The sequence below is a fragment of the Oncorhynchus mykiss genome, chromosome 26 (genome assembly GCF_013265735.2).
Source record: "Oncorhynchus mykiss isolate Arlee chromosome 26, USDA_OmykA_1.1, whole genome shotgun sequence".
Lineage (NCBI taxonomy): Eukaryota > Metazoa > Chordata > Actinopteri > Salmoniformes > Salmonidae > Oncorhynchus > Oncorhynchus mykiss.
In genome coordinates, this window is record NC_048590.1 from 45,156,325 (window position 1) to 45,174,193 (window position 17,869).

Consider the following 17,869-nt stretch of genomic DNA (forward strand, 5'->3'; position numbering starts at 1 on the left):
GGTGAGGGTCTGTGGGCTGGGACACTAAGCCTGAGAAGGTGAGGGGCTGTGGGCTGGGACACTAAGCCTGAGAAGGTGAGGGTCTGTGGGCTGGGACACTAAGCCTGAGAAGGTGAGGGTCTGTGGGCTGGGACACTAAGCCTGAGAAGGTGAGGGGCTGTGGGCTGGGACACTAAGCCTGAGAAGGTGAGGGGCTGTGGGCTGGGACACTAAGCCTGAGAAGGTGAGGGGCTGTGGGCTGGGACACTAAGCCTGAGAAGGTGAGGGGCTGTGGGCTGGGACACTAAGCCTGAGAAGGTGAGGGTCTGTGGGCTGGGACACTAAGCCTGAGAAGGTGAGGGTCTGTGGGCTGGGACACTAAGCCTGAGAAGGTGAGGGGCTGTGGGCTGGGACACTAATACACTATTCACACTAGTGAGCCAAGCTGTGCTGGCTTGAATATGCTCGTCGAACATCTCATTCTAAAATCATGGGCCTTAATATAGAGTTGGTCCCCCCCTTTGCTGCTATAACAGCCTCCACTCTTCTGGGAAGGCTTTACTATGGAGTTGGTCCCCCCCTTTGCTGCTATAACAGCCTCCACTCTTCTGGGAAGGCTTTACTATGGAGTTGGTCCCCCCTTTGCTGCTATAACAGCCTCCACTCTTCTGGGAAGGCTTTACTATGGAGTTGGTCCCCCCTTTGCTGCTATAACAGCCTCCACTCTTCTGGGAAGGCTTTACTATGGAGTTGGTCCCCCCTTTGCTGCTATAACAGCCTCCACTCTTCTGGGAAGGCCTTAATATAGAGTTGGTCCCCCCCTTTGCTGCTATAACAGCCTCCACTCTTCTGGGAAGGCTTTACTATGGAGTTGGTCCCCCCCTTTGCTGCTATAACAGCCTCCACTCTTCTGGGAAGGCTTTACTATGGAGTTGGTCCCCCCCTTTGCTGCTATAACAGCCTCCACTCTTCTGGGAAGGCTTTACTATGGAGTTGGTCCCCCCCTTTGCTGCTATAACAGCCTCCACTCTTCTGGGAAGGCTTTACTATGGAGTTGGTCCCCCCTTTGCTGCTATAACAGCCTCCACTCTTCTGGGAAGGCTTTACTATGGAGTTGGTCCCCCCCTTTGCTGCTATAACAGCCTCCACTCTTCTGGGAAGGCTTTACTATGGAGTTGGTCCCCCCTTTGCTGCTATAACAGCCTCCACTCTTCTGGGAAGGCTTTACTATGGAGTTGGTCCCCCCCTTTGCTGCTATAACAGCCTCCACTCTTCTGGGAAGGCTTTACTATGGAGTTGGTCCCCCCCTTTGCTGCTATAACAGCCTCCACTCTTCTGGGAAGGCTTTACTATGGAGTTGGTCCCCCCTTTGCTGCTATAACAGCCTCCACTCTTCTGGGAAGGCTTTACTATGGAGTTGGTCCCCCCCTTTGCTGCTATAACAGCCTCCACTCTTCTGGGAAGGCTTTACTATGGAGTTGGTCCCCCCTTTGCTGCTATAACAGCCTCCACTCTTCTGGGAAGGCTTTACTATGGAGTTGGTCCCCCCCTTTGCTGCTATAACAGCCTCCACTCTTCTGGGAAGGCTTTACTATGGAGTTGGTCCCCCCTTTGCTGCTATAACAGCCTCCACTCTTCTGGGAAGGCTTTACTATGGAGTTGGTCCCCCCCTTTGCTGCTATAACAGCCTCCACTCTTCTGGGAAGGCTTTACTATGGAGTTGGTCCCCCCCTTTGCTGCTATAACAGCCTCCACTCTTCTGGGAAGGCTTTACTATGGAGTTGGTCCCCCCCTTTGCTGCTATAACAGCCTCCACTCTTCTGGGAAGGCTTTACTATGGAGTTGGTTCCCCCCCTTTGCTGCTATAACAGCCTCCACTCTTCTGGGAAGGCTTTACTATGGAGTTGGTCCCCCCTTTGCTGCTATAACAGCCTCCACTCTTCTGGGAAGGCTTTACTATGGAGTTGGTCCCCCCCTTTGCTGCTATAACAGCCTCCACTCTTCTGGGAAGGCTTTACTATGGAGTTGGTCCCCCCTTTGCTGCTATAACAGCCTCCACTCTTCTGGGAAGGCTTTACTATGGAGTTGGTCCCCCCTTTGCTGCTATAACAGCCTCCACTCTTCTGGGAAGGCTTTACTATGGAGTTGGTTCCCCCCCTTTGCTGCTATAACAGCCTCCACTCTTCTGGGAAGGCTTTACTATGGAGTTGGTCCCCCCTTTGCTGCTATAACAGCCTCCACTCTTCTGGGAAGGCTTTACTATGGAGTTGGTCCCCCCTTTGCTGCTATAACAGCCTCCACTCTTCTGGGAAGGCTTTACTATGGAGTTGGTCCCCCCTTTGCTGCTATAACAGCCTCCACTCTTCTGGGAAGGCTTTACTATGGAGTTGGTCCCCCCCTTTGCTGCTATAACAGCCTCCACTCTTCTGGGAAGGCTTTACTATGGAGTTGGTCCCCCCCTTTGCTGCTATAACAGCCTCCACTCTTCTGGGAAGGCTTTACTATGGAGTTGGTCCCCCCCTTTGCTGCTATAACAGCCTCCACTCTTCTGGGAAGGCTTTACTATGGAGTTGGTCCCCCCTTTGCTGCTATAACAGCCTCCACTCTTCTGGGAAGGCTTTACTATGGAGTTGGTCCCCCCCTTTGCTGCTATAACAGCCTCCACTCTTCTGGGAAGGCTTTACTATGGAGTTGGTCCCCCCTTTGCTGCTATAACAGCCTCCACTCTTCTGGGAAGGCTTTACTATGGAGTTGGTCCCCCCCTTTGCTGCTATAACAGCCTCCACTCTTCTGGGAAGGCTTTACTATGGAGTTGGTCCCCCCTTTGCTGCTATAACAGCCTCCACTCTTCTGGGAAGGCTTTACTATGGAGTTGGTCCCCCCCTTTGCTGCTATAACAGCCTCCACTCTTCTGGGAAGGCTTTACTATGGAGTTGGTCCCCCCTTTGCTGCTATAACAGCCTCCACTCTTCTGGGAAGGCTTTACTATGGAGTTGGTCCCCCCCTTTGCTGCTATAACAGCCTCCACTCTTCTGGGAAGGCTTTACTATGGAGTTGGTCCCCCCCTTTGCTGCTATAACAGCCTCCACTCTTCTGGGAAGGCTTTACTATGGAGTTGGTCCCCCCCTTTGCTGCTATAACAGCCTCCACTCTTCTGGGAAGGCTTTACTATGGAGTTGGTTCCCCCCCTTTGCTGCTATAACAGCCTCCACTCTTCTGGGAAGGCTTTACTATGGAGTTGGTCCCCCCTTTGCTGCTATAACAGCCTCCACTCTTCTGGGAAGGCTTTACTATGGAGTTGGTCCCCCCCTTTGCTGCTATAACAGCCTCCACTCTTCTGGGAAGGCTTTACTATGGAGTTGGTCCCCCCTTTGCTGCTATAACAGCCTCCACTCTTCTGGGAAGGCTTTACTATGGAGTTGGTCCCCCCTTTGCTGCTATAACAGCCTCCACTCTTCTGGGAAGGCTTTACTATGGAGTTGGTTCCCCCCCTTTGCTGCTATAACAGCCTCCACTCTTCTGGGAAGGCTTTACTATGGAGTTGGTCCCCCCTTTGCTGCTATAACAGCCTCCACTCTTCTGGGAAGGCTTTACTATGGAGTTGGTCCCCCCTTTGCTGCTATAACAGCCTCCACTCTTCTGGGAAGGCTTTACTATGGAGTTGGTCCCCCCTTTGCTGCTATAACAGCCTCCACTCTTCTGGGAAGGCTTTACTATGGAGTTGGTCCCCCCCTTTGCTGCTATAACAGCCTCCACTCTTCTGGGAAGGCTTTACTATGGAGTTGGTCCCCCCCTTTGCTGCTATAACAGCCTCCACTCTTCTGGGAAGGCTTTACTATGGAGTTGGTCCCCCCCTTTGCTGCTATAACAGCCTCCACTCTTCTGGGAAGGCTTTACTATGGAGTTGGTCCCCCCCTTTGCTGCTATAACAGCCTCCACTCTTCTGGGAAGGCTTTACTATGGAGTTGGTCCCCCCTTTGCTGCTATAACAGCCTCCACTCTTCTGGGAAGGCTTTACTATGGAGTTGGTCCCCCCCTTTGCTGCTATAACAGCCTCCACTCTTCTGGGAAGGCTTTACTATGGAGTTGGTCCCCCCTTTGCTGCTATAACAGCCTCCACTCTTCTGGGAAGGCTTTACTATGGAGTTGGTTCCCCCCCTTTGCTGCTATAACAGCCTCCACTCTTCTGGGAAGGCTTTACTATGGAGTTGGTCCCCCCTTTGCTGCTATAACAGCCTCCACTCTTCTGGGAAGGCTTTACTATGGAGTTGGTCCCCCCTTTGCTGCTATAACAGCCTCCACTCTTCTGGGAAGGCTTTACTATGGAGTTGGTCCCCCCTTTGCTGCTATAACAGCCTCCACTCTTCTGGGAAGGCTTTACTATGGAGTTGGTCCCCCCCTTTGCTGCTATAACAGCCTCCACTCTTCTGGGAAGGCTTTACTATGGAGTTGGTCCCCCCCTTTGCTGCTATAACAGCCTCCACTCTTCTGGGAAGGCTTTACTATGGAGTTGGTCCCCCCCTTTGCTGCTATAACAGCCTCCACTCTTCTGGGAAGGCTTTACTATGGAGTTGGTCCCCCCCTTTGCTGCTATAACAGCCTCCACTCTTCTGGGAAGGCTTTACTATGGAGTTGGTCCCCCCTTTGCTGCTATAACAGCCTCCACTCTTCTGGGAAGGCTTTACTATGGAGTTGGTCCCCCCTTTGCTGCTATAACAGCCTCCACTCTTCTGGGAAGGCTTTACTATGGAGTTGGTCCCCCCTTTGCTGCTATAACAGCCTCCACTCTTCTGGGAAGGCTTTACTATGGAGTTGGTCCCCCCCTTTGCTGCTATAACAGCCTCCACTCTTCTGGGAAGGCTTTACTATGGAGTTGGTCCCCCCTTTGCTGCTATAACAGCCTCCACTCTTCTGGGAAGGCTTTACTATGGAGTTGGTCCCCCCTTTGCTGCTATAACAGCCTCCACTCTTCTGGGAAGGCTTTACTATGGAGTTGGTCCCCCCTTTGCTGCTATAACAGCCTCCACTCTTCTGGGAAGGCTTTACTATGGAGTTGGTCCCCCCCTTTGCTGCTATAACAGCCTCCACTCTTCTGGGAAGGCTTTACTATGGAGTTGGTCCCCCCTTTGCTGCTATAACAGCCTCCACTCTTCTGGGAAGGCTTTACTATGGAGTTGGTCCCCCCTTTGCTGCTATAACAGCCTCCACTCTTCTGGGAAGGCTTTACTATGGAGTTGGTCCCCCCTTTGCTGCTATAACAGCCTCCACTCTTCTGGGAAGGCTTTACTATGGAGTTGGTCCCCCCTTTGCTGCTATAACAGCCTCCACTCTTCTGGGAAGGCTTTACTATGGAGTTGGTCCCCCCTTTGCTGCTATAACAGCCTCCACTCTTCTGGGAAGGCTTTCCTATGGAGTTGGTCCCCCCTTTGCTGCGATAACAGCCTCCACTCTTCTGGGAAGGCTTTCCTATGGAGTTGGTCCCCCCTTTGCTGCGATAACAGCCTCCACTCTTCTGGGAAGGCTTTACTATGGAGTTGGTCCCCCCTTTGCTGCGATAACAGCCTCCACTCTTCTGGGAAGGCTTTCCACTAGATGTTGGAACATTGCTGTGGGGATTTGCTTCCATTCAGCTATAAGAGCATTAGTGAGGTCGGGCACTGATGTTGGGTGATTAGGCCTGACTTGAAGTCGGCATTCCAATTCATCCAAAGGTGTTCGATGGGGTTGTGGTCAGGGCTCTGTGCAGGCCAGTCAAGTTCTTCCACACCGATCTCGAAAACCACTTTGTGCACAGGGGCATTGTCATGCTGTTGCCACAAAGTTGGAAACACAGAATCATCTAGAATGTCATTGTATGCTGTAGCGTTAAGATTTCCTTTCACTGGAACTAAGGGGCCTAGCCCGAACCATGAAAAACAGCCCCAGACATTATTTCTCCTCCACCAAACTTTACAGTTGGCACTATGCATTCGGGCAGGTAGCGTTCTCCTGGCATCCGCCAAACCCATATTCGTCCGTCAGATTGTCAGATGGTGACTCGTGATTCATCACTCCGAAGAATGCGTTTCCACTGCTCCAGAGTCCAATGGAGGCGAGCTTTACACCACTCCAGCCGACGCGTGGCATGGTGATCTTAGACTTGTGTGCGGCTGCTCGACCATGGAAACCCATTTCATGAACCTCCTAAAGAACAGCTCTTGCGCTGATGTTGCTTCCAGAGGCAGTTTGGAACTCTGTAGTGAGTGTTGCAACTGAGGACAGACTATTTTTACGCGCTACACGCTTTAGCACTCTGCGGTCCTGTTCTGTGAGGTTGCGTGGCCTACCACTTCACAGCTGAGCCGTTGTTGCTCCTAGACGTTTCCATTTCACAATAACAGCACTTACAGTTGCCCGGGGCTGCTCTAGCAAGGCAGAAATGGACTTGTTGGAAAGGTGGTATCCTTTGACGGTGCCACATTGAAAGTCACTGAGCTCTTCAGTAAGGCCATTCTACTGCCAATGTTTTCCTATGGAGATTGCATGGCTGTGTACTGGATTTTGTACATCTGTCAGTAATGGGGTTGGCTGAAATAGCCGCATCCACTAATTTGAAGGGGTGTCCACATAAATGTTTATATACAGTATCGTATATCTTTGGGGCGGCAGGGTAGCCTAGTGGTTAGAGCGTTGGACTAGTAACCAAAAGGTGGCAAGTTCAAATCCCCGAGCTGACAAGGTACAAATCTGTCGTTCTGCCCCTTAACCCACTGTTCCTAGGCCGTCATTGAAAATAAGAATTTGTTCTTAACTGACTTGCCTAGTTAAATAAAGGTCAAATAAATCTCTCTCTATTATGCATGGGAATACTGATTTACATTTTCACCAAATCAGCTTGGGGCTGATTTGGTGTTTTTACAGTCTTTTATGTCCATCATTCTTTTTGCTAAGATAAAATCACCAATCCACTGGCCACCAATTGGGAAACCCTGGATTACAGTATGACATAGTGACTGTGTGTCTCTCTCTTGATCCAGAGGCCCCTGGCCATGCAGTGTGTGAGGCAGATGCAGGAGCCCAGTTTCCCATGCCTGAAGTACCTGCTGACCTGTGACACACACTCCCAGCTCTTCCTGTCCCACTTGCAGGGACACAGCGCTGTGTTCTGGGACGGGGACAAGGACGACAGGTTGGTTTCTCTTTGTGTTGATTTCAGAGGTTTTCCTGGCCCAAAAAGTGTCAGTGTAGACTTCCTGAGGATCTGAGGGTGTATTTCAGCTGCTTATGCTTGGACTGTCTCATAAAGAGCAGTGGAGGCAGAACACACTCACTCACATACATACTGTGCACATACCTCTCTGAGAGTAACACACACACACACATACATACTGTGCACATACCTCTCTGAGAGTAACACACTCACTCACATACATACTGTGCACATACCTCTCTGAGAGTAACACACACACACACATACATACTGTGCACATACCTCTCTGAGAGTAACACACTCACTCACATACATACTGTGCACATACCTCTCTGAGAGTAACACACTCACTCACATACATACTGTGCACATACCTCTCTGAGAGTAACACACTCACTCACATACATACTGTGCACATACCTCTCTGAGAGTAACACACACACACTCCTGTCTCATAAAGAGCAGTGGAGGCAGAACACACACACACACATACATACTGTGCACATACCTCTCTGAGAGTAACACACACACACTCCTGTCCTGAAATAAAGCTCCCAGGTGGAAAGTAATTGCTTTAGTGTTGCTCTCCCCCTGTGTGTGACTGTGTGTGCTTTGGGAAGGGAGATAATCTCACCACGATAAAGGCAGCTTTCATCGCTCCATACAGGTGGTGCTAATGACTGCTATTGCCTGCAGCTGTCCTGCTGTTAACCCCATAGAGATCCTTTGTAATTCTAATACCCCCTCATAGAGGTATTGCGCCAGGGCTTCCAGCATGAGAACCGACCATGAGAATGACATGATAATTGTCAGCAGGTACTACTCCGCCAGGGGAAGAAGGAGAAAGATTGAATACTGTCCTAACTCTGTGTCAGGGTAACACGGTTAAATGGTGTGTATTGTCTCGGTATGACTTGTTGGACTACTGTGTGTGTGTGTATGTGTGTGTGTGTGTGTGTGTGTGTGTGTGTTCTAGAAACTCTGCAATAGTGAATGTGTGTTGTCTTATAGGAACTACAGTGTGGTAGTGAATGTGTGTTGTCCTATAGGAACTACAGTGTGGTAGTGAATGTGTGTTGTCCTATAGGAACTACAGTGTGGTAGTGAATGTGTGTTGTCCTATAGGAACTACAGTGTGGTAGTGAATGTGTGTTGTCCTATAGGAACTACAGTGTGCTAGTGAATGTGTGTTGTCCTATAGGAACTACAGTGTGCTAGTGAATGTGTGTTGTCCTATAGGAACTACAGTGTGCTAGTGAATGTGTGTTGTCCTATAGGAACTACAGTGTGATAGTGAATGTGTGTTGTCCTATAGGAACTACAGTGTGGTAGTGAATGTGTGTTGTCTTATAGGAACTACAGTGTGGTAGTGAATGTGTGTTGTCCTATAGGAACTACAGTGTGATAGTGAATGTGTGTTGTCTTATAGGAACTACAGTGTGGTAGTGAATGTGTGTTGTCCTATAGGAACTACAGTGTGGTAGTGAATGTGTGTTGTCCTATAGGAACTACAGTGTGCTAGTGAATGTGTGTTGTCCTATAGGAACTACAGTGTGCTAGTGAATGTGTGTTGTCCTATAGGAACTACAGTGTGCTAGTGAATGTGTGTTGTCCTATAGGAACTACAGTGTGGTAGTGAATGTGTGTTGTCTTATAGGAACTACAGTGTGGTAGTGAATGTGTGTTGTCCTATAGGAACTACAGTGTGGTAGTGAATGTGTGTTGTCCTATAGGAACTACAGTGTGGTAGTGAATGTGTGTTGTCCTATAGGAACTGCAGTGTGATAGTGAATGTGTGTTGTCCTATAGGAACTGCAGTGTGATAGTGAATGTGTGTTGTCCTATAGGAACTGCAGTGTGATAGTGAATGTGTGTTGTCCTATAGGAACTACAGTGTGGTAGTGAATGTGTGTTGTCCTATAGGAACTACAGTGTGGTAGTGAATGTGTGTTGTCCTATAGGAACTACAGTGTGGTAGTGAATGTGTGTTGTCCTATAGGAACTACAGTGTGATAGTGAATGTGTGTTGTCCTATAGGAACTACAGTGTGGTGAACGTAGAGACGGGTCAGGTAGAGGTGAAGAGGATGCCGTGTCCAGGAACCAGGCTGAGCTGTCAGATGAAGATGGATAACACCTTATGGACCGCCACAGAGGTTGGCCAAACAATCACTAACACTGGGGTTGGAGTTGGCCAAACAATCACTAACACTGGGTTTCCTATGGACATTAGAATAGAATACTTATACTTATTCATACATGTTCTTTGCATCTGACAGTTTACTTAAATATGAATTTACATAAACTCTGGGGGTGGGGTTGGCCAAACTATCCTTAACACTGGATTTACATTGCAAGTTTACAGTTTACATAGCCCTCTGTCGCAATGGAACTCAGCATGACATAAAACCTCAGACGTAAAGCCATAAGCCTTCTTAGGTGGATTTCGTAATGTAATCAATGTACATGTTGACACCATGTCAGTACAATTGCTCTCACCATACCATAAGTATGTTCCTCTCTAGTCTAACCTGTGGCTTTGACTTTGTAGTGTGTAGGCTCAGGCTGAGTTGTGTTGCTGTCATGTTACCTGGTGAGGCAGTATAAAGTCTAGTGATAACATGTATGGGGAGTGTCATTGGGAACAGCCAAGAATACACGGGTACTTATGGAATTAGGGTACATGTTAAAGAATAGATGGGGGTTTATATCCAAAATGATCATTGTCAATATTTTTTAAGTATTGCTCTGCCCATGAAATGGAAGCTTATAACATTATTCACCTTGAGTAGATGATGTATATCTGTATACATTTAGTTTCTGTAAGTGTGTGATCGTGCGTGTACTGTACCAGTCTAAAGTTTGGACACATCTACTCATTCAAGGGTTTTTCTTTATTTTTACTATTTTCTACATTGTAGAATAATACTAAAGACATCAACACTATGAAATAACACATGGAATCATGTAGTAACCAAAAAACTGTTAAACAAATCAAAATATGTTTTCGATTTTAGATTCTTCAAAGTAGCCACCCTTCGCCTTGTTGACAGCTTTGCACACTCTTGGCCTTCTCTCAACCAAAGCTGTCATCAAGGCAAAGGGTGGCTACTTTGAAGAATCTCAAATATATCATGTATTTTGACAAATACATTTAAACTCAGTTTTTCACAATTCCTGACATTTAATCTTAGTAAAAAATTGCCCTGTCTTAGGTCAGTTAGGATCGCCACTTTATTTTAAGAATGTGAAATGTCAGAATAATAGTAGAGAGAATGATTTATTTCAGCTTTTATTTCTTTCATCACATTCCCAGTGGGTCAGACATTTACATACACTAAATTAGTATTTGGTAGCATTGCCTTTAAATTGTTTAACTTGGGTCAAACGTTTTGGGTGAATTTTGGCCCATTCCTCCTGACAGAGCTGGTGTAACTGAGTCAGGTTTGTAGGCCTCCTTGCTCGCAAACGCTTTTTCAGTTCTGCCCATACATTTTCTATAGGATTGAGGTCAGGGCTTTGTGATGGCCACTCCAATACCTTGACTGTGTTGTCTTTAAGCCATTTTTCCACAACTTGGGAAGTATGCTTGGGGTCATTGTCCATTTGGAAGACCCATTTGTGACCAAGCTTTAACTTCCTGACTGATGTCTTGAGATGTTGCGTCAATATATCCACATCAATTTTCCCCTCCTCATGATGCCATCTATTTTGTGAAGTGCACCAGTCCCTCCTGCAGCAAGCACCCCCGCAACATGATACTGTCTCCTCTATGCTTCACAGTTGGGGTGGTGTTCTTCAGCTTGCAAGCCTCCCCCTTTTTCCTCCTGATGGTCATTATGGCTAAACAGTTCTATTTTTCTTTCATCAGGCCAGAGGACATTTCTCAAAAAAGTACGATATTTGTCCCCATGTGCAGTTGCAAACCGTAATCTGTCTTTTTTATGGCGGTTTTGGAGCAGTGGCTTCTTCCTTGCTGAGCAGCCTTTCAGGTTATATCGATATAGGACTCGTTTTACTGTGGATATAGATACTTTTGTACCTGTTTCCTCCAGCATCTTCACAAGGTCCTTTGCTGTTGTTCTGGGATTGATTTGTACTTTTCACACCAAAGTACGTTCATCTCTAGGACACAGAACGCGTCTCCTTCCTGAGCAGTATGACAGCTGGTTGGTCCCATGGTGTTTATACTTGCCTACTATTGTTTGTACAGATGAACGTGGTACCTTCAGGCATTTGTAAATTGCTCCCAAGGATGAACCAGACTTGTGGAGGTCTTACAATCTTTTCTGAGGTCTTGGCTGATTTATTTTGATTTCTTTTGATTTGATGTCAAGCAAAGAGGCACAGAGTTTGAAGGTAGGCCTTGAAATACATCCACAGGTACACCTCCAATTGACTCAAATTATGTAATTTAGCCTCTCAGAAGCTTCTAAAGCCATGACTTAATTTTCTGGAATTTTCCAAGCTGTTTAAAGGCACAGTCAACTTAGTTTATGTAAACTTCTGACCCACTGGAATTGTGATACAGTGAATTATAAGTGAAATAATCTGTCTGTAAACAATTCTTGGAAAAATTACTTGTGTTATGCACAAAGTAGATGTCCTAACTGACTTGCCAAAACTATAGTTTGTTAACAAGAAATGTGTGGAGTGGTTGAAAAAATGAGTTTTAATGACACCAACCTAAGTGTATGTAAACCTCCGACTTCAACTGTACATACATGTGTGTGTGTATTTACGTGTGTGTGTGTGTGTGTGTGTGTTCTAGGAGCAGGAAGTGTTCATCTACAGTCTAAAGGAGATGTGTCCACTGAGCCAGCCCCAGAAACAGATATCCTGTCCTGCTATAGTCACCTGTCTGTTCCCCGTGCCCGCCAGAGACCAGGTAACTCTCCTGTTGTCACCTGTCTGTTCCCCATGCCCGCCAGAGACCAGGTAACTCTCCTGTTGTCACCTGTCTGTTCCCCATGCCCACCAGAGACCAGGTAACTCTCCTGTTGTCACCTGTCTGTTCCCCGTGCCGGCCAAAGACCAGGTAACTCTCCTGTTGTCACCTGTCTGTTTCCCTTGCCCGCCAGAGACCAGGTAACTGTCCTGTCCTACTGTTGTCAACTGTCTGTTCCCCGTGCCCGCCAGAGACCATGTAACATACTGTTCACTACTGCCCTGTATGGTTGTCATGATACCAGTATCACAATAATACCATACTCGATTTTCCATGGCGAACACATGAAGCAGACTACTATTTGCTCCTTTAGGAACCTTTCATACAATATTGTGTATAGCTTAGAAAATAAACACATTTGACTCTGGGTGATAACATAATGCTCTTTTGTTTCCAAAATTAGGATTGTTTTCCTTTAGAATTGAAATCCGCATCATGTTTTGTTTCCTTGCTACCAGACTTATCGCGATACTGCTACCGTGACAACCCTATCTCAAACCATCTCCTAGACCAGTAGTTCCCGAACCGGTCCACCAGTAACCCCAACAATACACATTTGTTGTTGTAGCCCCAGACAACCATACATGATTACACGGATCTCTGTGAGAAAGAATTATGGGAACCCAACCCATCGTTGTTCCGTCATCTACTAAACCCCAATGTAACTCTGATACACTGGATAGTCGGTGTTCTCTTATCTCTGTACTGTAAAGTGTTTATACAGTAACAGAACAGCAGTTGATAATAATACCATCTAACTGCCTTCCAAACCAGCCTGACTGTTTTCACCGTTTGTAGGGGTTTATTAGCGTTCTGACCATCATTAACTAACACAGCTACTGTGGTAAAAGAGGTTTTACGGTCCTCTTAACAGTAGAAATGCCAGTCTTTTTGATGTCAACATTCAAACAGTATAAATCCATTTAATATATGCATCCCGAAAAATGTTCCTTTGGTTGTGTTTATGAAGGTAGGTGCTTAGTGGCCTGGGTTGTATGCTGCCTCGTGTTCATGTGTGGAGTGCATGGACGTGGTTACTCTTGGTAAAAGTGAGATATATTTTTATTTTGTTGTTGAATTTTTAACCCCTTTTCTCCCCAATTTCATGGTATCCAATTGTTAGTAGTTACTATCTTGTCTCATCGCTACAACTCCCGTACGGGCTCAGGAGATACGAAGGTCGAAAGCCATGCGTCCTCCGAAACACAACCGCACTGCTTCTTAGCCGCACCAATGTGTCGGAGGAAACACCGTGCACCTGGTTAGCGTGCACTGCGCCCGGCCCGCCACTCTGGAATGATTGTTCATTTCCAATACAATCTCTTAGTCGTGGTCATTTGCGGTGCACAGATCATTGTAATAATGTTCTGCCTCCCCGACCATCCGACTGACTAAAATGGGCCAGTGGCTGAATCTAGTTGCCTACGTCTGCTGTAGGGGGATTTTAAAAAGACACTTTTTGTTGCTCCGTTTCCCTCTGTATCAAGTCCAAGCTGCACTAGTCCATCTCTTCATATACAATTTGACTATTGTTAATATTGTCACCCATCAGACTATTGTCCATTTAATCTTGTGTTTAGGCTAACTCTATTATTATGTGTAAAATGTATTTCATTATAGTATAGGTGTAGTTTAGATGGGCCATCAGCTGTGCTGTGTTAAATATACTTATTTAGGAAAAGTCAATGGCCAAGTCATTTCAAAGTGTAAATTAGTTTTGTGTCAACATGATGCTTTCAGTGCTTCTAGTGAGCACTGCCTTTTTACAGGAGCACTGCCTGTGTGCCCCCCCACCTCCCCTTCACCCCCCTCTCCCTAGACCCTCAGCCGTTTGAAGTGTCCTGTGGCTGGGGTAGTCCAGGTGTTGAGGCTGACCTAGTGGAGCCTGCTGTCTGTCTGGGGATAAGGAGCTAAAGGCTCTCTCACATTATACCTGCAAGGCACTTTGATTTGCTTGCCTCGAAGAAGGGGCGCAGAAGTGTTGGATAGTTCCATTTGTTTGAACTTTGACAGAAGCAACACCCCCAAAGTACCATAGCTCTATCTAACATATTTCTGACACGTCGGCTGTTCAGGGTGTTACACTGCAGACGTGGAGCCCCCTTTGATCTTTCCCTCCTTCCCAGAAACCCATCCTCCACTGAAGTCAGCTGTACAGGTAGAACAGTCCTGCTGTAGGACAACAGTAGAACAACCGCTGGTAGTTGCTAGGGGGACTGCGAGGTCGTGGGAGGAACAACTCTGGGGAAAACATTCTACAGTGACACTTAGGCGCTGACCTGGTTGTATGACATGTAAATATGTGTTGGGAATGACGAACGCTATCAAACGCATATTTACACTTAAATTAGAAGACCGTACAGTAGATTGATTTACTGGTTGTATTATTTACTGCAGCAGTGCAGTCTTTTTACTGCCCCGCTCTCTATTTTAACTTAGTAAACAAGAATGTTTTCACCTCCGTTCATGCTTTTCATCTAGTCTTCAGTCTTTATCAAGGTTGGGATGTGTTGTTGATATCTTTACTATCTCTGTCTCTCTCTCCCTGTCCACGTCCCTTCAACCACTCTCCATTCCGTATACACCCCCCCAACCTAACATTCTGGTCTCCTCCCACCCAAGCAGACCCAGGCGTGTGTCTTCATGGGGATGTCAGACGGTCTGGTGGCAGTGTACTCTCTAATGGATGACATGCCTGTAGAAGGAGAGACCTACCTGTGTTCTCACACCCTCAATATGACCATGTTTGGGATGGAGGACTCTGACCCCAGACAGAGACCCTACCCAGTCAGGAGCATGGTCCTGGTCCACAGTGGATCCCAGGTTGGAATAGATATATCAATATGCCGATATATCAAAATGTATCTATTTATCTATCTAGATATTCTGATATATTTCAATATACCTGTATACCACAATGTCCAATGATGAAATAGTAAATCATTGTATACAGTAGTGAAATACCGGTAACCTCATTACAATGTTACAGGGTTAAACTCTGGTAATATGAATGGTTATCATAAAGTGTAAATCTTATCTCCATCTTGCTCTTCCTCCCAGCTGTGGTACTCCCATGGTCCAGGCCTGCTGGTGATCGACTGCCGGACCCTCCAGGCGGTGCATCGTCTGGACCCCTACGACCCACCATCCTCCATACAGGCCCTGGCCTCCAGCCCCTGTCTGTGGGGGGATGAGGCGGTGTGGACCCTGGACGACCACACCAACACCCTGCAGCTGTACCACGCTGCCACCTACCAGCTCTGTGCCACGTACTGGTGTGTGAGACGTGGGTGGGTGGGGTGAGGTAGTGTTAGACTAATAGGTAGAACACAGCAATAAGATACGCGGGTGGTAGGTAGGACACAGCTATAAGATACGCTGGTGGTAGGTAGGACACATCTATAGGATACACTGGTGGTAGGTAGGACACAGCTATAGGATACACTGGTGGTAGGTAGGACACAGCTATAAGATACGCTGGTGGTAGGTAGGACACAGCTATAAGATATGCTGGTGGTAGGTAGGACACATCTATAGGATACACTGGTGGTAGGTAGGACACAGCTATAAGATACGCTGGTGGTAGGTAGGACACAGCTATAAGATATGCTGGTGGTATGTAGGACACAGATATAAGATACGCTGGTGGTATTAGGACACAGCTATAAGATACGCTGGTGGTAGGTAGGACACAGCTATAAGATACGCGGGTGGTAGGTAGGACACAGCTATAAGATACGCTGGTGGTAGGTAGGACACAGCTATAGGATATGCTGGTGGTATTAGGACACAGCTATAATATACGCTGGTGGTAGGTAGGACACAGATATAAGATACGCTGGTGGTAGGTAGGACACAGCTATAAGATAGGCTGGTGGTAGGTAGGACACAGCTATAAGATAGGCTGGTGGTAGGTAGGACACATCTATAGGATACGCTGGTGGTAGGTAGGACACAGCTATAAGATACGCTGGTGGTAGGTAGGACACAGCTATAAGATAGGCTGGTGGTAGGTAGGACACAGCTATAAGATAGGCTGGTGGTAGGTAGGACACAGCTATTAGATACGCTGGTGGTAGGTAGGACACAGCTATAAGATAGGCTGGTGGTAGGTAGGACACAGCTATAGGATAGGCTGGTGGTAGGTAGGACACAGCTATAAGATACGCTGGTGGTAGGTAGGACACAGCTATAAGATACGCTGGTGGTAGGTAGGACACAGCTATAAGATAGGCTGGTGGTATTAGGACACAGCTATAAGATACGCTGGTGGTAGGTAGGACACAGCTATAAGATACGCTGGTGGTAGGTAGGACACAGCCCCCTTTACTGGCTCAACTAGCTGACCAAACAGCCTGTTACCAACCCTTAGTAAACTTTTGGAAATAATGGTGTTTGGCCAGATATAATACTATTTTACAATAAACTAATTGACAACACACTTTCAGTAGGACATTCAACAAGCACAGCACTTACACAAATGACTGTGTAAGTGCTGTGCTGGTCGACTGAGAGAAATTGATGATAAAAAGATTGTGTTGTTAGACTTCAGTGCAGCTTTTGACATTATCGATCATAGTCTGCTGCCGGAAAATGTTATGTGTTATGGCTTTACACCCCCTGCTATGTTGTGGATAAAGATGTACCTGTCTAACAGAACACAGAGGGTGTTCTTCAATGGAAGCCTCTCCAACATAATCCAGGTAGAATTAGAAATTCCCCAGGTCAGCTGTCTAGGCCCCTTACTTTTTTCAATCTTTACTAATGACATGAATAAAGCCAGTGTGTCTATGTATGTGGATGAATCAACACTATACATGTCAGCTATTAGTTTCAGAGTGGTTGGCAAGGAATACTAAACTAATACTGGATTGTAAACTGTCATGGTCAAAACATATTGATACAACAGTAGCTAAGATGGAGACATTCTTAACAGCACTATCAACAAGGTAGGTCCTACAGGCCCTAGTGTTGTCGCACCTGGACTACTGTTCAGTAATGTGGTCAGGTGTCACAAAGAGGGACTTAGGAAAATTGCAATTGGCTCAGAACAGGGCAGCACGGCTAGCCCTTGGATGTACACAGAGGGCTAATATTAATAATATGCATGTCAATCTCTCCTGGCTCAAAGTGGAGGAGACATTGACTTCATCATTACTTGAATTTATGAGAGGTATTGACATGTTGAATGCACCGAACTGTCTGTTTGAACCACTGGCGCACAGCTCGGACACCCATGCATACCCCACAAGACATGCCACAAGAGGTCTCTTCACAGTCCCCAAGTCCAGAACAGACTATGGGAGGCGCACAGTACTACGTTAGTACTACATAGAGCCATGACGTCATGGAACTCTATTCCACATCATGTAACTGATGCAAGCAGTAACATGTGATTAAAGAAAACAGATAAAAATATATTATGGAACAGTGGGGACTGTGAAGCAACATAAACATAGCCAAAGACACATGCATACACACACATGATAAAATACGCACTATAGACACACATACACATGGATTTAGAACTGTAGATATGTGCTAGTGGTGGAGTCGGGGGCTGAGGGCACACAGTGTGTTGTGAAATCTGTAAATGTATTGTCATATTTTTTAAATTGTATAAACTGGACCCCAGGAAGAGTCAGCAGCTAATAGGGATCCATAATAAATACAAATACACAGCCAAGACACAATTTCACTATGTAACAGACCATGTGACCAATACATACACATAATACAAATGTCATTTCGTCA

The 17,869-nt window shown here is 46.6% G+C and overlaps 1 protein-coding gene across 3 annotated transcripts in view; it reads left to right on the plus strand.

Moving 5' to 3' along the window:
- LOC110506180 (leucine-rich repeat serine/threonine-protein kinase 1) overlaps nt 1-17,869 on the plus strand; it is a 143,691-nt gene that overhangs the window by 115,209 nt on the left and 10,613 nt on the right. For 2 of the 3 annotated variants that reach the window (XM_036964258.1, XM_036964260.1), the window contains 5 exons: nt 6,996-7,147; nt 9,206-9,323; nt 11,939-12,055; nt 14,738-14,938; nt 15,176-15,390. In XM_036964258.1, the coding sequence (XP_036820153.1) occupies nt 6,996-7,147; nt 9,206-9,323; nt 11,939-12,055; nt 14,738-14,938; nt 15,176-15,390 (803 nt within the window). The remainder of the gene's footprint in view (nt 1-6,995; nt 7,148-9,205; nt 9,324-11,938; nt 12,056-14,737; nt 14,939-15,175; nt 15,391-17,869) is intronic. The other variant, XM_036964259.1, reaches the window with a different exon arrangement.